Source organism: Lethenteron reissneri, chromosome 55 (genome assembly GCF_015708825.2).
Source record: "Lethenteron reissneri isolate LAM-NWPU_2019-01 chromosome 55, ASM1570882v1, whole genome shotgun sequence".
NCBI lineage: Eukaryota > Metazoa > Chordata > Hyperoartia > Petromyzontiformes > Petromyzontidae > Lethenteron > Lethenteron reissneri.
Window position 1 is genome coordinate 7,041,928 of NC_083833.1, and position 26,447 is coordinate 7,068,374.

At 48.8% G+C, this 26,447-nt stretch overlaps 1 protein-coding gene across 2 annotated transcripts in view; it reads left to right on the forward strand.

Moving 5' to 3' along the window:
* The first annotated feature begins 17,326 nt into the window (after nucleotides 1-17,326).
* Nucleotides 17,327-26,447, forward strand: part of LOC133356817 (dual serine/threonine and tyrosine protein kinase-like) — an 84,682-nt gene continuing 75,561 nt past the window's right edge. For both annotated transcript variants that reach the window (XM_061574527.1, XM_061574525.1), the window contains exon 1: nucleotides 17,327-17,501. In XM_061574527.1, coding sequence (XP_061430511.1) covers nucleotides 17,330-17,501 — 172 coding nt within the window. In that variant the 5' untranslated portion in view covers nucleotides 17,327-17,329. The remainder of the gene's footprint in view (nucleotides 17,502-26,447) is intronic.

The window sequence follows — 26,447 nt, forward strand, 5'->3', positions numbered from 1 at the left end:
GGCGCGGGGCCGGCACGGACGAGCCGCCCCTATCATCGCCGCCGCCAGCAGCAGCAGCAGCGGGTAGCAAGTAGCAGCCGTCACTTTAGGCGGGGCGGAGCAGTGTTTCTGCTCCCCCCCCCCACCCCAGTCCCGGTCCCTTTCCATCCATTCCCGTTAATTCCGGACGCTGCCACGCTGGTCTGGTAAAGTGTGGCGTCGTGAGGGTGCCGGCTGCCGCCACCGCCGAGCGATCGTGGCGGTGGCGACGTTTACTTGAAAGTATGCCGATGAATCGGCGACAGTGCGTCCACTTTTTGACCGTCGATGAAACCGTCCACTGGACTCTCCTTCACCGTCGCGTGTGCAGTTCCCAATGTCGGTCGGTGGGCCCCAGCGGTAGCCGTGTCGGCGCAGGGGAGTGCGCTCTGTCCTGTTGTCGGAGTTATTTTCTGCTCTTGCCGCCGTTGGTGCGAACCCGTGCGACCTTGTCGCGACCTCGTGCGACCCCGTGCGACCTTGTGCGACCTCGTGCGACCCCGTGCGACCTTGTGCGACCTCGTGCGACCCCGTGCGAACCCGTGCGACCTCGTGCGACCTCGTGCGACCCTGTGCGACCCCGTGCGACTTTGTGCGACTTCGTGCGACCCCGTGTAACCTCGTGCGACCCGTGCGACCTCGTGCGACCCTGTGCGACCTTGTGCGACCCCGGGCGACCTCATGCGACCTCGTGCGACCCTGTGCGACCCTGTGCGACCCTGTGCGACCCCGTGCGACCTCGTGCGACTTTGTGCGACTAAGTGCGACCCCGTGTAACCCCATGCGACCTCGTGCGACCCCGTGCGACCCCGTGCGACCTCGTGCGACCCCGTGCGACCTCGTGCGACCTCATGCGACCTCGTGCGAACCCGTGCGACCTCATGCGACCTCGTGCGACCTCCTGAGACAGGGGCTGAGATGGAAGGGGCGAAGGCGCCCTGGGCGCGGAACAAACGGCTCATTTTGACGTGCGCCGTTAAATCCTCGCTGCGTGACCGACCGTGGCGTTCATGTCCCCTCTCCGCTGCCAACCCTCTGGGGGGTGGGGGGTGGGGAGTGTAAACTCGCTGAATTTGTTCAGGGATGGAACAAGCCTCTGACAATCTGGTTTTGGGTTTTTTTTTGTCTCCTTTTTTTGGGGAGGGGGTCTTGCGGAGCGAGACGGTGGCGGCGTTTAGATCGTCATCCGTTGGTCACCTTGTCGAGAAAGTTTTCTCTTTTCAGCATTTCATCGAAAGCAGGGGGAGGGGGGGCGGCTGGGGGCTCCCCGTGTGGATTGGGATGCCCACTGGTTTGCGCTACGGCCCGGACGTCACCTTCTGAGTTGAGCCGTGCGGCACACGCGGTAATGGAAAGCTAAAAGGTGCAGCCCTGCGGCTGCTTTGAGCAGCTGCCGGCAGAAGGGCCCTCCACACTCTATTTCCCGAGAGCCCTTTCTGGCAGGCGCTTGGCCTACTCTCCATGCTGGCCAGACGTCTTGAAGGAGGTGGGCTTGCGCACTGCCTCTGGCCAACCGCGCGCGGACCTGCCGATCGACTCGCCGGTTGGTGAACCCCTTTAGGCTGCCGGGTTGATAGAGGTTGGGGGGGAGCGGGGAGATAAAAAAAAGTAGCCCGTTATTTCAGATGTTTTTTTTTTTTGCAAAAAAATATTTTGTTATTTTACTGGGTAAGACCCACTGAGCTATAATAGCTCTTTTTTCAGAAGCGACCTGGCTTCCACAAATGATAGCCCATGAAGGGGAAATGTATAGCATCAAATACTCTGAACGCACGTTGATTCTAATGTGGAGGTAAAAGCCAAGGGACCCCGAAAAAATCCACGCGACCACGTGAAAGAGAGAGACACGCTAACGTCATATACAGCAGGCGTTAGGGTCAGGGTGGAGCCCACGACCCCTGCATACCAGGCGGAAAGTAGTTAACAATCTCCTAGCCACCGTGACGATGATGGAGAGAGACACGCAAACGCCATATACAGCAGGCGTTAGGGTCGGGATGGAGCCCACGACCTCCTGCATACCAGGCAAAGTAGTTAACATCTCCCAGCCACCGTGGTGATGATAAGAGAGATACACGCAAACTCCAATATACAGCAGGCGTCAGGGTCGGTATCAAACCCACGACCTCCTGCATACCAGGCGAAGTAGTTAACATCTCTGAGCCACCGTGATGCCCCACGAATCAAACCGGCGACCACTGCATTAAGTCCACCATGGCAGAATTCCCCTATGGGAGTAGAGCTGTGGGTACAGCATGCCCATCGGGAGCAATGCCAGCGGTGCTGGTGATGATGATGATGATGATTTAACACGTAGGCTTTCGCGACCAATGTTATTCATAATCAACGTTTTTGGGTTTAGATCGCGTTATTTATAAATCTGGCGAATTGCCCGATGATGCTGGATGCAATTACCAGCGAAACGTCGTACTCAAATTGTAAATGTTGTGGCTTCAACACACGGGTGGGCTAAAGCAGTGAACTATTTGTCTTTTGTCAACGTGACACTTTTTTACTGATTGGCCGTGTCGGGTGGTGGAGGGTTACGACACATTTATAAATAACGCGATCTAAACCCAAAAACGTTGATTATGGATGATGATGATGATGATGATGATTATTTACGCTTCTTTTTCCAAGCAAGGCCTCAAGACTCGTTTTTCAGGAGGGTCCTCTCAGATTTTTTGCAGTTGGGGGATGATGTTATTTGCGCCCTTTCAGATGCCCTTCCGCGGCCGTCTGGAACACGCTTCCCCTTCCGATATTAGGTAGCCGCTGGCGCTGTGCACTTTTAAATCCACGTTGAAAACTCTTTAGAACTGATTATTGTGCTCGGTTTTGCCGTCCTTCCCCCGCACCTCCGATCAGCACGGTTGGATACGTACGTTGTGAAAGAAGTTCAACGTACATACAAACAGTCCAAATTTAGTCAGTCGCAGGTTATTTGTCCAGCATTGGGATGCTGGGCCAATACTAATTAAACGTGTGCACGTGTGTGTGTTGTAGCTATAGTGGGGAGCGGTAGTGTAGCAGTTAGCGCTACGCTGCGCTACAAACCTGGCGACCCGGGTTCGATTCCCGCTCACAGCCAACATCAGTGACGATTATCTGAACCGGTCCTGGGCCTCCCCTAGGTCGACTCAGCCTCAAATGAGTATGTAAGCATCGCCACTGGGGAGACAAAGGCGGCCCGGCGTGGTGTTGGCCACCCACCCCCTCGTGTGCCGTGCCAGCCTTCATGAGGTGATCGCTAACAGCACTTGCCCCAACAGTCTGTTAAGGCTATACGGGGGATCTTTGTCTTTGTAGCTAAACCCATGCAGAGCGTGTAGAGACGTACCAACTCCATGCAGAGTTGGCACCAACATGAGCAGTTGAAGCCAGGCCCTTCTCGCCACGAGGCACGAGTGTTGCCACCCTGCCACCCCAGAGAGCCAGCTGCCATCACAAATAGCCCATTGCCTTCCATCAGTGCAACGCAAGCGTGGGTGGTGGTGTGGTGAGTGTGGGGGGGGGCGGTGGTGAGTGTGGTGGGTGTGGTGGGTGTGAGTGGTGAGTGTGGTGGGTGGTGGGTGGCTTGTGTGGAGTGTGTGGGTGGTGGTGTGGGGGGGGGTGGTGAGTGTGGTGGTGCTGGTGTGGGTGGTGAGTGTGGTGGTGTGGGTGTGGTGTGGTGGGTGAGTGTGGTGGGTGCGGTTTTGGTGGTGAGTGTGGTGGTGTGGGTAGCGAGTGTGGTGGGTGGGGGGGTGGGTGTGTGTGGTGTGGTGGTGTGGGTGATGTGGTGGGTGTGGGTGGGTGTGGTGGGTGTGGGTGGTGTGGTGGGTGTGGGTGGGTGTGGTGAGTGTGGTGGGTGTGGGTGGTGGGTGTGGTGGTGGGGTGGTGGGGTGGTTGGTGTGGGTGGTGTGGTGTGGTGGTGTCGGTGGTGGGTGTGGGGGGTGGCGAGTGTGGGGGGGGTAGGGTACAATTTGAGCAGTCGAGAAACCGTGCGAGCTAAGAGGTGTCGCGTGCGATCGACTTGAAATACCGACGACACGAGAGGACTAAAAAAAAGGCGTTGCTCGTGGTTTATTTTCTTACAGAAGAAGAAATGCACCGAGCCGCGTGTGTTTCTTTTCTCTTGTAGAATCTGAGTATGGCAGCAGTTGGCATCGCGGGCTCGCGAGGGGGGGCACTTTCCCGCGGCGTTCCTCCTAAACTCCTCTATCGTGCGCGGGCTCTCCCGATCTTTCAGGAACGTGACTGAAAGAAAAAAAATTACGTAAAAACAAAGTTTTTCACTCTAAATCCTTTATATGCATGGCGGCTAGAGTCCTCTCGTCCTCTGGCTTGAGATGGCTGCCACCTATGGGTCAGATGATTGTCTGCCAGCATTAAGCAATTGGTAATTAAATATTTTTAAAAATTCCCTAAACAGTGTAAAATTTTGGAAAAAAATTTTCACGAAAATTAATTGTCACGCACAACGAGTCTGTGTGGAAAATGTCAGCTCGATTGGATCACGGGAAGTGTGTTCAAAAACGATCGAAAGATTTGCACGTTCGTAAGCAAGCAAGCACGCAAGCACGCAAGCAAGCAAGCGAACTTAATATAAAGGATTTAAAAAAAAATCTCAACTCGGATTCGGTCGAGAGCGTGCTGGCATCCCCACGCGGCAGCGATGTGTTACAAGTAAAACACAAAAGGCATTTTTCATTTCTCTTCGGCGTGAATTGCCGTCGCATTAATTCCGCTCGCTTATGGATTCGAGGACATAAGCCAAGCTCTAGATGTCATATTGACTTTACTAGAAACAAGTATATCCCGTAAAAACAAAGTTTTTCACTATAACTCCTTTATATGCGTGGCGGCTAGAGTCCTCTCGTCCTCTGGCTTGAGATGGCTGCTACATATGGGTCAGATGATTGCCTGCCACCATTAGGCAATTGGTAATTAAATAAAAAAAAATCCTAAAAAGTGTAAAGTTATGGAAAAAATTTTTTTCACGAAAATTCATTGTCACGCACAACGAGTCTGTGTGCAAAATGTCAGCTCGATTGGATCACGGGAAGTGGGTTAAAAAAACGACCGAAAGATTTGCACGGTCGTAAGCGCGCAAGCAAGCAAGTGAACTTAATATAAAGGATTAAAAAATGGGCTTGTGTGCAGCGACTCATGCGGATCGTCGCATGGCGACGCACGGCGAGGGAGACCTTTCATCCAGCAGCAGTGGACGAGATCATGGCCCTGTGGTGACGACGACGACGGGTGACGTCTTCCCGGTCCTTGATTATTTCCGCTGATTTTGCTCGCGTAAGGTCGTCGCGCTGTACACCACGTGCGTCTCCGCGCGTGCGTGCGTGCGACTCGTGGTCGTGGTGGGGGGGGGGGGTCCCCTTGTAAGCGTTCGTGGCTGATGCACTCGGCTCCGCCAACCCGTATCCCTGCGTTGCCGATCATTTTCGCTCGCTTGACGAATAAAATGGGTCAAATTTCGATTTAAAGCTTTCGTGACTGCAGGGATTCATCTCCTTGGTTCTTTCGGTAAAGTCACGTAGAATTGAAATAATAAAAAATAAAAAAAACATAATAAAATAATGATTTAAAGCTTTCGTGACTGCAGGGATTCATCTTCTTGATTCTTTCGGTAAAGTCACGTAGAATTGAAATAATTAAATAATAAAAATAAAACAATATAATTCTCACGACGTTTCGGCCACAACGCAAGCAGCCGTCCTCAGGTGGAGAACAGGTCTGTCGAGGAGACAGAGTCTGTCTGTTTTTATTATTTTATATTTCAATTCTACGGTGACTTTACCGAAGAACCAAGAAGATAAAAATGGGTCACTTGGAAGTTTGAACGCGCACAGCGCCCGTTACGGGCACCACCGCAAAGGAGACGCGGGGCGGCAAACAGTGCTGGGACCCGGAGATGAGTGACGCTGCCGAGATGTGGCGTGGGAAGGCGTTCTTCCAGCGCTGGATCGAGAATGAGGTCCTGCCGCCCGCTACTGTTGTTGATGCTGCTGCCTGCTGCAACTGAGCTATGGCAGTGAAGGCGGTGAAACCTTCAATTCTGAAGTATCGGGACACACACGCGGACGTCGCCGGGAATTGAGCCCCGGCCGCTTGGATTTCCACACGGAGCGATCGAACCGCTGCGCTGCTCTAGTTTGTATGTTTATTTTTCTAATCGAAGCCACGGTACGTGGCGTGTGGTTAGCGGGTGATTGGGAGCGGTAGGGGTATCTGTGTGTGCGTGCGTGTGTGCGTGGCGCAATCCGGTGTCATCAATTGCATCTGTGATGTGTACAATAAACGTGGGGGGAAAAAAACATCTGCGTAGAAAGTGTCGTCATTGTTCTACTTACCATTCACACGCGTGTGTATTTGTTGGCAATTCTGGTGGACAATTTCAATACCCGACCATTATATATTTCCATTTAGTCTTTTCCCACAATTGGCGCTGTCATCTCATAACAATTTGGAACTCGCAGAGAATTGCAAACCCCCCCCCCCCCCCCCACAGTTTTAGAGAACTGCCCACGGAAGAGGATATTGCAGAACGACCTCTGAGATTCCATCAAAAGGCCCACGATCAATCAACACTTCCCCACCCAGTCTGTGACGAGAGTAATGCTCATCGCAGAAACAGTCAAACCCCCGAGATATTACTGGTAGGAACCTCTGGTTACACCAGCCCACAGGGGATTATTGTGTCCGTCCGTCGTTCAGGGAGGGGCTGGGTGGGGAGGGAGGGGGCTGGGTGGGGAGGGGAGGGTGAGGAGGGGCTGGGTGGGGAGGGGCTGGGTGGGGCGTGGGAGGGGTGGGGCTGGGTGGGGAGGGGCTGGTCACCCGTGGTGCCCTTATAAAACTCAACGTTTAACCTACTCACGCCGGCTTGTGCCCGCCCTCACAGTCGGGCATATTTGCGGAATACACCACGCCGCCGTTGACCCTGGCCATTGACCGAGCAACCCAACGTTCCTACCAGCTCCCTCCGCAGGAATGTGTTTGATTCCGAGAGCTGTCAAACCACATTTTAGCGTACATAATTTTATTAATAAGTCAATGCGTTCGAGGCTGAGAACATCAACTCGCGACACTTTGATTAACTTGATCACAGGCGGCTGAAACCTGGGGTCGAACCCAGCGTTGTCAATGGTGCTGACTCAGTGTCTCGGACCTCCTCTTGAGCCATGGAGCCACCGAGCCAGCCCCAGGCGTTTCAGTCGTCGCGAGCGGTACACGCGCGGACAGCGTGCATTGCCCTATGCGACGGTCTTAACAGCGAGGAGGTCAAATTTCGATTTAAAGCTTTCGTGACTGCAGGGATTCATCTTCTTGGACAGCTGTCTCCCCGACAGACCTGGTCTTCTTCACCTGAGGACGGCTGCTGCGTTGTGGCCGAAACGTCGTGATAATTATTTTATTATGTTTTATTTGTATTATTTTATTATTTCCCTTCTACGTGACTTTACCGAAAGAACCAAGAATATAGAGGCCTCCTTACAGACCCGCTCGCAGTCTACCTTCATTAAATGGCAGGGGGGGGGGGGTCGCTCCTTCTCGGCCTCTGCTCCCGCTGTCTGGAATCCTCTTCTTGTTGAACTCCTTTTGCGCGGCTGAGGCTCTGTCACCGCCCTCAGTTCAAAGTCAAGACTTCAGTCCCGCTTTGTTTTGATTAACATACGGATGTTTATTTATATTCTTGGTTCTTTCGGTAAAGTGACGTAGAAGGGAAATAATAAAATAATAAAAAGAAAACAATAAAATGATCACGACGTTTCGATTGCAACACAAGCAATCATCATCGTCGTGATAATTGTATTGTTTATTTGTATTATTTTTATTATTTCCCTTCTACGTGACTTTACCGAAACAACCAAGAAGAGAGGAGGTCACTTCAAGGTGTGCTTTTGAGATGCGGTGGCACGGGGGGAAGGCGTGGAAAGAGTTTGCGGCTGGTTGCGATGCAAATGCCATCGTGGGAGGTGTCGCTCGCAAGGCCCCGCGTCTCCTCGGTTAGCACGGTTGGCTACGTAACGGCACGAAAGAAAATTCAGCAACGTACCCACAACCACGTCTCCGGACGATTCGCAGGGCAAGGGGAAATGCAAACAAATCGGGACTTCATTCTTGACCTTTTGAACGAGGGCGCACAAAAGGAGTTCAAGAAGAAGAGGATTCCATACTCTTAGGTTTTTTTCGGTAAAGTCACGTATATGAAAAAATAAAATAATTATCATAAATTAAAATAACTCAATTAAATCACGACGTTTCGGAGGCAACACAAGTCTCCGTCTTCAGGTGGGAACGTCCCCACCTGAAGAAAAAAAAACCCTTAGAGTATAAATCCTTGCAGTCACGAAAGCTTCAAATCTAGAAAGAGGATTCCAGACAGCGGGAGCAGAACCCGAAAAGGAGCGACCCCCCCCCCCCCCCCCTCCTGTTGAACGAAGGTTGACTGGGGGCGGCTTTGGCAGAAGGACGCTTCTGTTCATGTCCACCCCCTTCTCTCCACCTCGTGGTCACCACCTGGGTAGGGCAGCAGTGTGGAGCCCAGTTTTCCCTCCCTTCATTTGGGCCCCCCCCCCTTTCGCGAACGTAGGAGGAAGTTAACGAACAATACAACCCCATACCTGTCCGACCCCCTTATCAGTGCCCTAACTTCTTACAGGCCAATTCGGATCTTAGTGGTCACCCCGCGGTGCCCTTATACATCTCAACGTTCATCCTACAAAGTACCATCACAAGGGCAAAACACAAACCAATAGACACAAACTTGTTTTTTGCCCTTATTAAAACGACCTGAAAACTAAATTTTCCTGAACAAGAATACGGGATAAACCGTATGGGTTGACATGTATGATACAATACAACAACCGCCATTCGCCACGAAGTGGTGGTGACGTCAACACGACGCTTGTGCCAGGCTATTTGCACATTGAGGCCACGTGAAGTGTCAAACGCCCGCTGGCACGAGGTCACGGGGCAGACCCAGGTGCCACGGGTCGACTGAGACGACTGGCTGATGCACCACCTGTGCCCCCTACTGTGACAACGTGCTGTGCTTTAGCCACCTGGCGCTCCGCTCGTTGTTGTGAGCGTCGCTCCTCCGCCCTCTGTTGTTGTTGGAGGGCGACTGCTTCCAACTGCCCAGTAGCGTCCTTCACGAGCCTCCTCCACAGAGGCCGATCTTGACACCGCTGGTACCAGTCATCGGCAAGTCCACTCAGCTCCACGTCCTCCTGTACCACATCACTCCATCTCTTCTCTAGCCCGTGCCGCGCCCGTTTAGCCCCCTCGATCCGGCAAAGGAGGTCTAATGATGTAGACCCGAAACGCGTGTTTATAGATGTGTAGGGGGAAACCGGAGGACCCGGAGAAAAATCTACGGGAGAGAGACACGGAAACTCAAAATATACAGCAGCAGGCGTCAGGGTCGGGATCTAACCCAGGACCTCCTGCATACCGGGCGAGGTAGTTAACATCTCCTTGCCATCGTGATGAGAGAGTGAGAGACACGCAAACTCCAAATATACAACAGCAGGCGTCAGGGTCGGAATCGAACCCACGACCTCCTGCATACCGGACAAGGTAGTTAACATCTCCTAGCCATCGTGATGATGATGAGAGAGAGACACGAAAACTCCAAATATACAGCAGCAGGCGTCAGGGTCGGGATCGAACCCACGACCTCCTGTATACCGGGCGAGGTAGTTAACATCTCCTAGCCACCCTGGCATCGCACAGCAATACACGACGCTGCTCCTGACGCGGTTATCTGCTGGCTTGACCAGCTGATTGTGAAATTTACGTTGTTCATTTGCATCTACATCAGCAGCAGCCGTATGAAAGACGATGAAAACCGTGGGTTGGTGGTGGTGGCGGTGGAGCGGTAGTGTAGCGGTTAGCGCGCTGCGTTACGAACCGGGTTCGATTCTCGCTCATTGGCCAACAGCAGTGACGATTATCTGACCCGGCCATGGACCTCCCCTAGGTTGACTCAGCCTCAAATGAGTAGCCGGTGCGGTGTGTAAAAAAAAACATCGCCACTGGGGAGACAAAGGCGGCCGGGCGTGGCGCTGGTGACCCAACGCCTCCCTTCCCTGTGCCGTGCCGGCCTTCACAGGTGCTCGCTAACAGCACTTGCTCCAACAATCTGTTACAGGCTACACGGGGAGTCTTTGTATTTGGTGGCGCCCGTCTCCGTATTGGACGTCAAATACACTGGTCAACACACTTTTTCTGGCATAAGGTATTCCAACGGGTTTAAGGTAATTTTGGGGTGCTGATTCCAAATCTGTTTTTGTCTATCACATCAGGTTTTTGAGATATAAAATATTGCATTTTCAATAAAAACTGCAGAAGAAAAATATTAAATAAATGTGGATATCTACATAAAATGATATTATAAACACACTATCCTAAAAATACAGCACTATATTTTAACACTAAAGCAGTCACTGACTCGCAACAACTTGCAATCACAAGTGACAGAATTAATTTCGGGTAAAATCAATTAAAATGGGGTATGCCGATAGCATAAAAATGAGATGTGATAGAGCAAATCTGAGATCAGATTTGGAATCAGCACCCTGAAATTAGTCTAAAACAGCTGCAAAAGTCCAGGCCAGAAAAAAACGTTTTTAAATCCTTTATATTAAGTTCACTTGCTTGCTTGCTTGCGCGCTTACGACCGTGCACATCTTTCGGTCGTTTTTTAACCCACTTCCTGTGATCCAATCGAGCTGACATTTTGCACACATACTCGTTGTGCGTGACAATTTATTTTGTGAAAATTTTTTTCCAAAATTTTCCACTTTTTAGGAAAATTTTTTTTATTTAATTTAAAATACCAATGTGATAAAAATGAAACTCTTACTCAAGAAAAACAGAAATGAATAATTAAATAAAACCGATGCCACGCATATAAAGAATTTATAGTGAAAAACTCAGTTTTTACGGGGTAATTTTTTTTGTTGTTGACCAGTGATATCATCCACTAGGTGGAGACACTGATTCGGGTGTTGAGTTTTGAGTGCAGTGTCCACAAGCCAGGCTCCGTCCGACCTCGTGGTGCTTTGTTGAGTTTTAAGGTCCACACGACGTACAGTCGTTTCAATAATGGCATGGAAAGTAGATTCATATTCGTGGCTCTTTCGGTAAAGTCACGTAGAAGGGAAATAATAAAAACGTCGTGAGAATTGTATCTTAATATGTTTTATTTTATTACTTTATTATTTCCCTTCTACGTGACTTTACCGAAAGAACCAAGAATATGGTTAGAAAATATTTACGTTCATCATCCGTACATTTATTTCTCAGAACCTTGTTGGGTCAGCCAAAGGGGGTACTCGGTTAAAACAAAATTCAACAAGGGGAGTAACAGAAGCCAAAATGAAGATTGAGAACCACTGATCTGGACAATATGGTTATTACTCTTTGGTTCTTTCGGTAAAGTGACGTATAAAGAGAAAATAATAAATTAAATACTAGCATACGACGTTTCGATTGCAACACAAGCAATCATCATCAGGTATAAATGAAAGAGAAAACAACCCTAGTAAACTTGGAAATATAATACAACACAGAGAGTCGGCTAACATAACAGTCAACACCCTACCTGGTTGATTACGTTCTTCCAGATAATGCTAAATTTGAGAGAGATATAAAACACAGAACCAGAATCTATATGTCTCCGGTTCTGTGTTTTATCTCTCTCTCAAATCTAGCATTCTCTGGAAGAACGTAATCAACCCGGTAGGGTGTTGACTGTTATGTTAGCCGACTCTCTGTGTTGTATCGCATTATATTTCTAAGTTTAATTGGTTTGTTTTCTATTTCATTTGTACCTGATGATGATTGCTTGTGTTGCAATCGAAACGTCGTATCCTATCATTTAATGTATTATTTTCTCTTTATACGTGACTTTACCGAAAGAACCAAAGACTAAATTTCGATTTAAAGCTTTCGTGACTGCAGGGATTCATCTTCTTGGTTCTTTCGGTAATGTCACGTAGAAGGGAAATAATAAAATAATAAAAATAAAAACATAATAAAATAATTCTGACCTGAGGACGGCTGCTTGCGTTGTAGCCGAAACGTCGTGAGAATTATTATGTTTTATTTTTATTATTTTATTATTTCCCTTCTACGTGACTTAACCAAAGAGTAATTCCTGCAGTCACGAAAGCTCCAAATTAAATATGGTTATTGCCAGTGAACGTGGATCGTGGGACCAACAGCTGACCCCATGTTTCCTGGCACTGCCATTTGCATCGGGTGCAAGAGCACGCACACTTAATAAAACGATGACCGTTTGTTCGGTCGCCGCGTTTAAATGAAATAAACTCTCCAGTAGTAGGAGTAGTAGTGGTGGCGGTGCGACTGTGGTCATCCAGAACAGACCGTACACACACATAATGACGCAATCACGACCCGCAAATACAAAAGGAGACATACTCTTAGGTTTTTTCGGTAAAGTCACGTAGGTAAAAATAAATAAAGAATAAAATATTAATATTTAAAATAATAGAAGCAATAATAGTAATACAATTTTATTATTTTATTTTATTATTTCTTCTATTATTTTTATTATTATTTATCTTTTATTATTATATTTTTTTACCTACGTGACTTTACCGAAAAAAAACCCAAGAGTATGAATCCTTGCAGTCACGAAAGCTTCAAATCGAGAACAAAAGGAGACGTCACAGCGATGATGATGCGACGACGCCGCTGGATCGACCACGTGACAGTGAAATTGTAGTTGTTGCTCGGAATCTACAATAGCAGCCGTACGAAAGAATAAGTTTAATAATAAGAAGAGTGAAATAAATAAATGCACACTCAACACATTCGTAAATAAACCACCGTGGCCCTTAAACGGAAGAAAAAAATGTTTGCGTCAAAGTTTATTTGGAGGGGAGGGGAGATTTTCTGTTGCGGTGAGACCCACGTTTTTTTCCCATTTCCGTGACACAATGTTCGCATTACGCCCGGTCAAATATCCCGCTTGAGGCCAGCCTACATGTATGCGTACGGTCAGAAAGAGTTGTATTTAAAATTTGAAATCCACGTTGGGTCAGTTATGTTAAGTGAGGAAGTTACGCAATGCGTTCGCCTCTTGTCGCAGGGGTTTCACGGGTTAGAATCCGGCAGGCGGCCCTGGTTAATACTGGGCGCAACAGCGACTAGGAGATGTTAACTTCCTCGCCTGATATACAGGAGGTCGTGGATTCGATCCCGACCCTGACGCCTGCTGTGTATTTGGAGTTTGCGTGTCTCTCTCTCTCATCATCATCACAGTGGCTAGGAGATGTTAACTACCTCGCCTGGTATTCAGGAGGTCGTGGGTTCGGTCCCGACCCTGACTCCTGTATATTTGGAGCTTGCGTGTCTCTTTCTCTCATCATGATCACAGTGGCTAGGAGATGTTAACTCCCTCGACTGGTATTCAGGAGGTCGTTGGTTCGATCCCGACCCTGACGCCTGCTGTATATTTGGAGTTTGCGTGTCTCTTTCTCTCATCATCACGGTGGCTAGGAGATGTTAACTACCTCGCCTGGTATACAGGAGGTCGTGGGTTCGGTCCCGACCCTGACGCCTGCTGTATATTTGGAGTTTGCGTGTCTCTTTCTCTCATCATCATCACAGTGGCTATGCGATGTTAACTACCTCGCCTGGTATTCAGGAGGTCGTGCGTTCGATCCTGACCCTGACTCCTGTATATTTGGAGTTTGCGTGTCTCTATCTCTCATCATCATCATCACAGTGGCTAGGAGATGTTAACTTCCTCGCCTGGTATACAGGAGGTCGTGGGTTCGATCCAGACCTTGACGCCTGCTGCTGCATATTTGGAGTTTGCGTGTCTCTCATCATCATCATCACGGTGGCTAGGAGATGTTAACTACCTCGCCTCGTATTCAGGAGGTCGTGGGTTCGATCCCGACCCTGACGCCTGCTGCTGCTGTATATTTGGAGTTTGCGTGTCTCTCTCCCCCTGGAGCCGTGTGGATTTTTCTCGGGGTCCTCCAGTTTTTCCTCTCCACATTTCGAAACATGCTTTCAGAGTATTTGGCTGCTTTACAGTTCCACATGATAAGCATGCAAACAACCTCCTCTGGTAATATAGCCATTGTCTTCGTTAGCATGTTTTTTCCTTACAAGTTCGTGTAGTTAATAATGTAGACCAGCGGTTTCTTAACCTTTAGTGCAGCCTGCACCGTTTTGGTCCTTAGAAAGGGCATCCCGCACCAACCCCACCCCCCCAGGGATTGCGTGCACCCCAGGTTAAGAATCACTTGCTTAGAGAATTAAATGGGGGAGGGGAGGTCACAAGACATCTGGACCATCCTGTACCAGAGGTCGCAAACGGGTTTTGATTCCTTACCCGTACCCGGCCGCACAAGGGTCGCAAATGGTACAGCAAGCGTGCTGTGACGGTTCCGCCTGAAGACGGAAGCTTGTGTTGCCTCCGAAACGTCGTGATTTTTATTTTATTTTACTTTTATTAATTTAAATTAAAAAAATTTACCTACGTGACTTTACCGAAAAAACCTAAGAATAGGGTATCCGTTCCCTACCCGTACCCTACCCGAAATGAGTGACAAATGGTTACTCACCAGTGACTCACGGCCTACCCGTACCCGGCTGCACCAGGGTCGCAAACGGCTACCTGTACCCCGGCCGGGTACGAGTAGCCGGGTATCGGGTAGGGTACGGGTATCGGGTACCCGGTTGCGACCTCTGTCCTGTACAAAACAGCCGAAATAATTTAACCAAAGCCCACAAACCCCGCCCCCATCCCCCAGTTAACCCACAGCCCCTCCCCCCCAAGGCCATCTCGCCCCGCCCACTTCATCCCGCTGAGGTTTCCCAGGTAAAGCCTCACCCAGTGCAGCCCGAAAGCGAAAAAAAAAATATGGGGCCGTCCATAAATGACGTCACGCGATTTTAGACGATTTTTGACCCCCCCCCCCACCCCTCGTTACACGGCGTCACAAAAAGTCAGCCCCCCCCACCTCAAATATGACGTCACAAAGCTCTGCCCCCCTCCCCCCCCCCGAAAACCATGTTTGCATTTTGAAAATAAAACATGCTTCGAATCGCTTTAAATAATTGTCATTGTAGTGCGTATTTAATGTGGCGCTGCACTCTGATGTTGTAGGAGAAAACATTTATTTACAAGTCTATTTAAGTAAGTAGAACGTGTTGTCTATATTTATTTAAAGTTGCGCATTTTGATGTGACGTCACATTTCTCAACCCCCCCCCCTCGTCACACATCGTCACAAATGTCTGACCCCCCCCCCCAGGTGCGTGACGTCATTATGGACGGCCCCTATGGTAGAGGGGACGTTTCGGGCAATGGCCCTTCGTTTGGCGCATTATGATAGAACACGGCAATAATTACACCTTTAAAACGTCTCCTCGTGAAGTGTGTTTATTATCACGTGAATAGTTACCTAGTATTCGCTCTCTACTAACGCATACAACCTCAAATAATTCAAACGTATGAGTGTATGACTAAATAAACTCAATTCTAGATTTGAAGTTTTCGTCACTGCAAGGATCCATGGCATCGGGTGGGTGAAAATAAGAATAAAAAATTAAAATAAAATAAAAAATTAAAATAACTAAATTAACGGGCGCAACACAAGCGTCCGTCATCAGGTTTCACCTACGTGACTTTACCGAAAGAACCAAAGAATATAAAACAGGACCCTGCGGGGTGGGCTGGTAGGAACTAATAACCAAAGAATATAAACATAATGTATTATTACACTTGTTTAGCCAGGAAAGCCCCACTGAGTCTAAAGGTTTTGTAGGGTCCTGCCAAGTGTTTGCAGTAGGGGGCGATGTTGCTACACCTAATCGGACGATACGAAGGGAGAGTTTGAGGCCTAGTTCTAGGCTTTAGGCCTAGCTGGAGGCTTTAGGCCGCTGTGAGTTAATTTTTAATTTAAATGTTTTAATTATTAATGTAAAAGCTTTAAATGTAATGTTTCTATTGTAAAAAAACATCAGGGAATGTAACATTGTAAAACATTAACTCCCTTTCACACACGCGGGGGTATGATACGAAGGGAGAGTTTGAGGCCTAGTTCTAGGCTTTAGGCCTAGCTGTAGGCTTTAGGCCGCTGTGAGTTAATTTTTAATTTAAATGTTTTAATTAAAAGCTATTTAGGGAATTATAAGGGAATGTTGCACTTGTTTAGCCAGGAAAGCGTCACTGAGTCTAAAGGTTTTTGTAGGGTCCTGCCAAGTGTTTGCAGTAGGGGGCGATGTTGCTACACGGACGGACGGACGGACGATATAATCTATTGTAGGCGGGTTCACTTCGTTCCTACCAGTATAAACTCAATTGTATTCAGAGACACATTGTCCAATCTCCCCCGCCTCTCTCCCTATTGCCCCACCCCTTTTCCCCATTGTGAAAAGAGCTTTACAGCTCATCGGATTCCTCATCTTGTCTAAATTCTAATTCTGAGTCAAATTGATCGCGCCCCTCCCCCGACTGCCCCGCCCCCCTAAATTCCCCCCCCCCTTTATTGACCACACCTCCCTCCATTGCCCGCCCCCCCCCCCGTATTGCCCCACCTTCCCCAGCGCCCCGCCCACTCATTAGCCCACCCCCCTCCACCCATTGCCCCGCCCCCCTCCACCCAGTGCCCCGCCCACTCATTACCCCGCCCCCCCTCCACCCACATTGCCCCGCCCCCCTCCACCCATTGCCCCCACCTTCCCCAGCGCCCCGCGCCATCATTAGCCCACCCCCCTCCACCCATTGCCCCGCCCCCCTCCACCCAGTGCCCCGCCCACTCATTACCCGCCCCCCTCCACCCACATTGCCCCGCCCCCCTCCACCCATTGCCCCACCTTCCCCAGCGCCCCGCCCACTCATTAGCCCACCCCCCTCCACCCATTGCCCCGCCCCCCTCCACCCAGTGCCCCACCTCCCCAGCGCCCCGCCCACTCATTGCCCCACCCCTCCTCCTACATTACCCCGCCCCCCTCCACCCATCGCCCCGCCCCCCTCCACCCATCGCCCCGCCCCCCTCCACCCATCGCCCCGCCCACTCATTACCCCGCCCCCCTCCACCCACATTGCCCCGCCCCCCTCCACTCATTACCCCGCCCCCCTCCACCCATTACCCCACCCCCCTACACCCACTGCTCCACCCTCCCCATTGCCCCACCCCTCATTACCCCGCCCCCCTCCATCCATTGCCCCGCCCACCCATCGCCCCGCCCCCCTCCACAGCCGCCCCCCCCCCTCATTGCCCCGCCCCCTGCACAGCTGCCCCCCCCCCTCCCGAGCCGCCCAGTTCATGATGGCGGACGCGTCGACTCGTTGGTTCGTCGCGTCGCCCGCGCTGCTCGCCAAGGAGCTGGCGCGCACTTTCCGCGCCTTCGGCCGCCTCAAGCAGCACTTCCAGAACAACCTGCAGGAGACGGAGGAGTACTTCGCCGAGCTGCAGGACTGCGGACACTACGACGAAGGCGAGTGCCGAGTTTGCCGAACGACGCCGCCGCAGTTCCAATTCGCGGCTTTTTTTTCTCCATTTTTTTGCTTCGCTTCGAACGGGGGGGGGGGTGGCCACGCCCTCCCTTGAGATTTCCCAGTGCAGATAAGCGTGGCATTACCACGCCCATTGGACGAACGCCGCGTCACGTGGGCCGCAGGGGCCAATGGCGCGAGGGGGGGTTGGAGGGGGGGGGGTCGAGCGCTTATGCGAGCTGGGAAATATGAACGGCACCGGCGATTGTAAACAAACTCCACGTTACTCCGTAAAGAATATGATAATTGTTTCGAGATTTGAAGCTTTCGTGACTGCAAGGATTCATATTCTTAGGTTTTTTCGGTAAAGTCACGTAGGTAGAACATCAAAATTAATAAAAGTAAAATAAAATATTTTATTTTTATTAATTTTGATGTTTTACCAACGTGACTTTACCGAAAAAACCTAAGAATATGATAATTGTTTTTTTTACCCTTCTATTGGCAATAAAACTGACACTTTTTTTACAAGGAGTCATGTTTGCATAGACCACAATACCTGCGGTCATAATGCAAAAAAAAACACAAGTCAGTGCACATTATCAGAGTTGTGTTTTTTGTTTGCATTATGGCTGCAGGTATTGTGGTCTATGCAAACATGACTCCTTGTAAAAAAGTGTCAGTTTTGTTGCCAGATAGAAGGGTAAAACAATTATAAACCTCCACGTTAGTTTATTAACGCGTAAGTCGTAGCAGCAGTGGTGGTGGTGATGGTTAGTCGGGCGTTTTGCGATCAATATCATCCGTAATGTAGGCAGTTTATTTCGATTTAAAGCTTTCGTGACTGCAGGGATTCATATTCTTGGTTCTTTCGGTAAAGTCACGTAGAAGAAGAAGGGAAATAATAAAATAATAAAAATATGAAACAATAAAATTCTCGCGACGTTTCGATTGCAACACAAGCAATCATCATCAGGTGTGAAAACCACAGAAAACTTTTTCAAATTGTCTTGCATTTTTTTTTCTTCAAATGTTCTTGCTGTGGTTTTCACACCTGATGATGATTGCTTGTGTTGCAATCGAAACGTCGTGAGGATTTTATCGTTTAATATTTTTATGATTGTATTATTTCCCTTCTTCTACGTGACTTTACCGAAAGAACCAAGAATATAGGTGGTTTAGTAAAGGTTTTTTGTCACGTAAACAGAACGTGCCCATTCGTTGCGAGGCACGGCAACCCACAACAACCCACAACAACCATTTGCGTGTTGGGGGTTTCTCTCTCTCCGCTGCTGGATGACGACCTCACCGTGCCCCCATCGATCACCCTCTCGGCTCGCGCGAGGTCACACACGTGTTGTGTCCCCCTTGCGATTAATCGATGTGTGCGCTTTAATCCGCTCGCTACGACTAATCGATGTGTGCGCTTTAATCCGCTCGCTACGATTAATCGATTTGTGCGCGTTAATCCGCTCGTTACGATTAATCGATGTGTGCGCTTTAATCCGCTCGCTACGATTAATCGATTTGTGCGCTTTAATCCGCTCGCTACGATTAATCGATTTGTGCGCTTTAATCCGCTCGCTACGATTAATCGATGTGTGCGCTTTAATCCGCTCGTTACGATTAATCGATTTGTGCGCTTTAATCCGCTCGCTACGATTAATCGATGTGTGCGCTTTAATCCGCTCGCTACGACTAATCGATGTGTGCGCTTTAATCCGCTCGCTACGATTAATCGATGTGTGCGCTTTAATCCGCTCGCTACGATTAATCGATGTGTGCGCTTTAATCCGCTCGTTACGATTAATCGATGTGTGCGCTTTAATCCGCTCGCTACGATTAATCGATTTGTGCGCTTTAATCCGCTCGTTACGATTAATCGATGTGTGCGCTTTAATCCGCTCGCTACGATTAATCGATGTGTGCGCTTTAATCCGCTCGCTACGATTAATCGATGTGTGCGCTTTAATCCGCTCGTTACGATTAATCGATTTGTGCGCTTTAATCCGCTCGCTACGATTAATCGATTTGTGCGCGTTAATCCGCTCGTTACGATTAATCGATTTGTGCGCTTTAATCCGCTCGCTACGATTAATCGATTTGTGCGCGTTAATCCGCTCGTTACGATTAATCGATGTGTGCGCTTTAATCCGCTCGCTACGATTAATCGATGTGTGCGCTTTAATCCGCTCGCTACGATTAATCGATGTGTGCGCTTTAATCCGCTCGCTACGATTAATCGATGTGTGCGCTTTAATCCGCTCGCTACGATTAATCGATGTGTGCGCTTTAATCCGCTCGCTACGATTAATCGATGTGTGCGCTTTAATCCGCTCGCTACGATTAATCGATGTGTGCGCTTTAATCCGCTCGCTACGATTAATCGATGTGTGCGCTTTAATCCGCTCGTTACGATTAATCGATTTGTGCGCTTTAATCCGCTCGCTACGATTAATCGATTTGTGCGCGTTAATCCGCTCGTTACGATTAATCGATGTGTGCGCTTTAATCCGCTCGCTACGATTAATCGATTTGTGCGCTTTAATCCGCTCGCTACGATTAATCGATGTGTGCGCTTTAATCCGCTCGTTACGATTAATCGATGTGTGCGCTTTAATCCGCTCGCTACGATTAATCGATTTGTGCGCTTTAATCCGCCCGTTATGATTAATCGATGTGTGCGCGTTAATCCGCCCGCTACGATTAATCGATGTGTGCGCTTTAATCCGCTCGTTACGATTAATCGATGTGTGCGCTTTAATCCGCTCGCTACGATTAATCGATTTGTGCGCTTTAATCCGCCCGTTATGATTAATCGATGTGTGCGCGTTAATCCGCCCGCTACGATTAATCGATGTGTGCGCTTTAATCCGCCCGTTACGATTAATCGATGTGTGCGCTTTAATCCGCTCGTGGGTTTCGCTTGGCGCGCGGTCGAGTTGACATTTGTCGATGGTGTGAAGAAGAAGAATAAGAAGACGGCAAAGACGACTCGATGCGAATTTTGTAAATTTTACGCGAAAGATTACGAAACTAAACAAGTTACTAAGTAAGCACCCACCCCCCCCCCCCCCCCCCCCCACTGAGCTTATGTTGTAGCTATTTTTACAGAAGACGACGACCTGGCTGTCACAAATGATAGTTCCACGAAGTTGGCGGCTTATTATCATCATCATCACGTGAAAATGTAAGCAACCAAATTAGTCTGAACGCGTGATAATGTGGAGGGGGCGCGGGGGGGAGACCGGAGAACCCAGAGGAAAATCCACGCGACCGCGGCGAGAGAGACACGCAAACTCCAAATATACAGCAGCAGCAGGCGTCAGGGTCGGGATCGAACCCACGACCTCCTGCACACCAGGCGAGGTAGTTAACATCTCCTAGCCACCGTGATGATGATGAGAGAGAGAGACACGCAAACTCCAAATATACAGCAGCAGCAGGCGTCAGGGTCGGGATCAAACTCACGACCTCCTGCATAACGGGCGAGGTAGTTAACATCTCCTAGCCATCGTGATGAGAGAGAGAGACACGCAAACTCCAAATATACAGCAGCAGGCGCCAGGGTCGGGATCGAACCCACGACCTCCTGCACACCAGGCGAGGTAGTTAGCATCTCCTAGCCACCGTGATGATGATGAGAGAGAGACACGCAAACTCCAAATATACAGCAGCAGCAGCAGACGCCAGGGTCGGGATCGAACTCACGACCTCCTGTATAATGGGTGAGGTAGTTAACATCTCCTAGCCACCGTGATGATGATGAGAGAGAGAGACACGCAAACTCCAAATATACAGCAGCAGCAGCAGGCGCCAGGGTCGGGATCGAACTCATGACCTCCTGCATAACGGGCGAGGTAGTTAACATCTCCTAGCCACCGTGATGATGATGAGAGAGAGAGACACGCAAATTCCAAATATACAGCAGCAGGCGTCAGGGTCGGGATCGAACCCACGACCTCCTGTATACCAGGCGAGGTAGTTAACATCTCCTAGCCATCGTGATGAGAGAGAGAGACACGCAAACTCCAAATATACAGCAGGCGTCAGGGTCGGGATCGAACCCACGACCTCCTGTATACCAGGCGAGGTAGTTACATCTCCTAGCCATCGTGATGAGAGAGATAGACATGCAAACTCCAAATATACAGCAGCAGGCGTCAGTGTCGGGATCGAACCCACAACCTCCTGTATAACGGGCGAGGTAGTTAACATCTAGCCATCGTGATGAGAGAGAGAGAGACACGCAAACTCCAAATACACAGCAGCAGGCGTCAGTGTCGGGATCGAACCCACAACCTCCTGTATAACGGGCGAGGTAGTTAACATCTAGCCATCGTGATGAGAGAGAGAGAGACACGCAAACTCCAAATACACAGCAGCAGGCGTCAGGGTCAAGATCGAACCCACGACCTCCTGTATACCAGGCGAGGTCGTTAACATCTCGCCGCTGCAGCACCCCATGTATGGTGTCATCATAACCAGCTGCCATTGTTGGCCGAGGGATCCTCCGTTCCCACGCCGTGCGAGTTGCGGGTCGGTGAAGGCTGGCGAGCGCTAGTCGTGGGAGCATAGAGGTGGCGTGCAACAATTGTTTTTGTTGTTGCTGTATTGCACTTGCGTGGCTGCTCACGCAGCACGTGAGCCTGCAGAGCCACTGTGGCAACCTGCCTTGTGCGTGCGTGTCGTCTCCAGACGGCGTGTGCAGCGGTTAGCGCTACGCTGCGCTACGAACCCGGCCACCCGAGTTCGATCCCCCCCCTCTCGCGGCCAACAGTGGTGGCGATTGTCTGAACCGGTCCTGGGCCTCCTCCCCTAGGTCGACTCGGCCTCAAATGAGTACCTATTGCGGTGTGTAGTCAACATCGCCACTGGGGACACAAAGGCGGCCGGGCGTGGTGGTGGCGGCCACCTATCCCCGTTCGCGTAGCGTTCAGGGCTTCATAGGTGCTCGCTAACAGCACTTGCCCCAACAGTCTGTTAAGGCTACCCGGGGGATCTCTGTCTCCCGACGGAGCGCCATGCAGGCTCAAAACTACTTAGCTTGCGACAACATCTCGATGGGGTCGGGTGGCACCTGCAGTCAGTCAGCCCCATGGCACCTGCCGAGTCTGACCTGTGACCTTCCTGCCAGCGGGCGTTGGACGCTTCACCTGCCCTTAAAGTGCACATAGCCTAGCACGAGCGCCGTGGATGACGTCACCGCCACTTAGTGGCGAATGGCGATTGTTGTTGTTGATTTGGTCCTTTCTTGTATCGGGGAAAACAGACACGACCCTTGAGGCTTGATTCATGATTCATCGCAGTGATGCCGTGGTTGGTTGGGGTGACAAGTCTGTTGACGGAGGACTGACTCCCTCCGTTGTTTCTGGTCATTGCCATATTCGTCGGTCAGTCTTTAGACTCGGAAAGATCACACCGCCACTGTCGTATTATTATCATTCTTCACCGGCATGAGACTTCCCTGAAATGTGTTCTCATCGATTGTTGATTTCTTAGCACGTGTTTAATATTTCACCAGGCTCGTGTGTCTCGTGTGTTTTTTGTGTTAATGATTTGCGCCCCAGGTCTCCTTTACAATCCGAGATTTGTTGCCAAAAGGACTTTCACCCACTTAAACCGTTTTCTCTGGATTATACGGCGCTCTGGAAAGTAATCCGCAGCCCAAACTTGTGCGTTATGTTAATAAAGTTAGACGAATCTGGTCTCCCACGCAGGCACATCTTGTAAGACGCACTCCCCAACTTTTTGTTTACATTACAGGGGAAAAGAGTGCATGAGGATGCACAGAATCCGATGCTTAATTGCACCGTACATTATGCACCTGGGGTTGTGGCAGTGGTGCAGTGAGTGGTTAGCGCTCAGTTCTGTGAACTTGAGAGTGGAAGTGGATGCTAACGGAACGAAGTTGACAACTATGAAAAGATAAACGAGCAGCTAAACTTCAGAGATGTTGTGTCAAAGCAAAAGAAAAGTGAATGCATTATCTATCTCGCGAGGAAATCTACAGGAGCATCACAAACTCAAGGTGATAAGTGAGATAAAATAATTGACGAAAGGTCTTACGATGGAACCGGGTGTCATCGGGAAGGGGCAGTGTAAGCCTGCTGAAGGTTACTTGGAAGTGAATTCAAACGAGCGTAGCTTAATGTAATCGAAAGTAGACAACTTCCTAATAGGTGTCACAGTGTAATTTTTTAAGACATAATATAAAATTTCACAATTTGACAATTAGCGTGATATTCTTGGTTTTTTCGGTGAAGTCACGTAGACGGGAAATAATAAAAATAAAACAATAAAATTCTCACGACGTTTCGATTGCAACACAAGCAATCATCATCAGGTGTGAAAACCACAGCAATACTTTTTTTTAAAAGTGGCATGTTTTTTTTTCTAATTTTCTTGCCGTGGTTTTCACACCTAATGATGATTGCTTATGTTGCAATCTAAACGTCGTGAGAATTTTATTGTTTTATTTTTATTATTTCCCTTCTACGTGACTTTACCGAAAGAACCAAGAATATGAATCCCTGCAGCCACGAAAGCTTTAAATCGAAAATTATTGTGATATCAGTTTCTCGTGACTTTGTCATTCACTTCACATTTGTATTAGATTTTGTGTGCGTTGCTGCACTTTTGGTACGAATTTACATTGATTAAAAGTTATTCAACTACAGTTCACACAATACATCCTTGCCATGAGTCTCGGTGGCTAGGAGATGTTAATTACCTCGCCTGGTATACAGAAGGTCGTGGGTTCGATCCCGACCCTGACGCCTGCTGTATATTTGAAGTTTTCTTGTTCTCCCTGTGGTCGCGTGGATTTTTCTCGGGGACCGTCGGTTTTTCCCCTCCATATTTAGAGTCAACGTCACGCATTTAGAGTATTTGGCTGCTATACATTTTCGCTTGTTAAGCCACTTAGTTCAGCTATCATTTGTGGCCATGTTGCTTCTGAAAAGAGATATATAGCTCAGTGGGCCTTACCTGGTAACATAGCTTCAGCATTGCTTCTACATACTATTTACATTCCCTCCCTTTGTTAATGCTACCCCCTGCCCCCTCCCTTTGGTGCTGCTGATCCTGCATAATGCATGGGCATAATATGACTTTGAACCCCCCCGCCCACCTCCTACGCATTTCCCATGAATATGCTCAATTCCTCTTGATATGCACATTCTTTTGTTAAGGCGCTCTTCTTCCACCTCCAACGCAGCTTATATATAAGCTCCTAGCTTGGCAGTGTCTCATTCTTCACCTGAAGACGGCTGCTTGCGTTGTAGCCGAAACGTCGTGAGAATTATTTTATTATGTTTTATTTTTATTATTTTATTATTTTATTACTTCCCTTCTACGTGACTTTACCGAAAAAAAACCAAGAAGATAGTTTCATCAGTTGAATCATTAGAACTCATGATGCTTATACTTCGATTTAAAGCTTTCGTGACTGCAGGGATTCATCTTCTTGGTTCTTTCGGTAAAGTCACGTAGAAGGGAGGACGGCTGCTTGCGTTGTGGCCGAAACGTCGTGAGAATTGTATTTTATTATGTTTTGTTTTTATTATTTTATTATTTCCCTTCTACGTGACTTTACCGAAAGAACCAAGAAGATGCTTATACTGTCAGTGAAATGGAAAATAATCCAATATTTATATATAATGTCATCATCACCAAAACGTCAATTACTCCTGAAATATTTTAAAAAGCATTCTAATATAATACATATTTTTTTAATCACATTTAATTACGGTGTTATATTGTAGAATATGTTTCCAGGAAGTGGAATATGTAGAAACATTTGAAAGTGAAATGATACTTGCTATCTAACAATATTTTTCTAAGTGGACGAGATGTTGGATTAAGTTTGAACTGACATGTTTTTGTACAGTTATTTCCAGGCTACCCAGATTTCACATTTAACCACACCAGGTCGGCTAAAAACAAAAAAACATCGGTAAAAACAAACTGAAATGCAATACAATATTAATTATATTAATGATAAGGTAGAAATTGAATAGCAAATATAGCTTGCAGTATAACTATAAGTACTTTTCATTAGTTTATTTGCACAATTAACACACGTACACACACGCTACATATGCCCCCACAACATACATATACATACAATGACACCATATACGTATGCAGCTAAGGTAGCCACAGGTTTGTTGATATTTTATTTTCCATTCATGTTAGTGGAGCGGCTAACCGGACTTTTCTGCTAGCAGTGCCACGGCTCTCCCCTCCGTATTAGTCTGGCTAGTGGAGGTCTCACTGGATTGCTATAACACATTCCTGCGGAGGGAGCTGGTAGGAACGTTGGTTTGCTCGGTCAATGGCCAGAGTCAACGGCGGCGTGGTGTATTCCGCAAATATGGCCGATTGTGAGGGCGGGCACAGACCGGCGTGAGTAGGTTAAACTTTGAGTTTTATAAGGGCACCACGGGGTGACCAGCCCCTCCCCACCCTCCCCACCCAGCCCCTCCCCACCCTCCCCACCCAGCCCCTCCCCACCCTCCCCATCCAGCCCCTCCCCACTCTCCCCTCCCCACCCAGCCCCTCCCTCCCCACCCAGCCCGTCCCTGCAGGACGGACGGACACAATAATCCCCTGTGGGCTGGTGTAACCAGGAGGTTCCTACCAGTATCACAGCAGCCTTTGTCACGAAGGAGAAAGTGAAAAAAAGGCTAAATACAAATGAAAAATACCAATGCACCTGGCGGTGATGATCTTGATGGTGATGATGAGGAGGAAATCGGTATCGAACAGAGCAAGCAATTGGGAGAATTAGGACGAGAAAAGTTTTCGTAGTTTCGTGCAGTGAAATTAAAAAAGAAGGCACATTTCAAAGCGAGATCGGAAAAGTCGGCCTTCGGTAGACTCGTACAAAGGAAGCAATGCAGTTGCGTGTGGCGATCACAGGACAGCTAGTCGCATGAGTCACG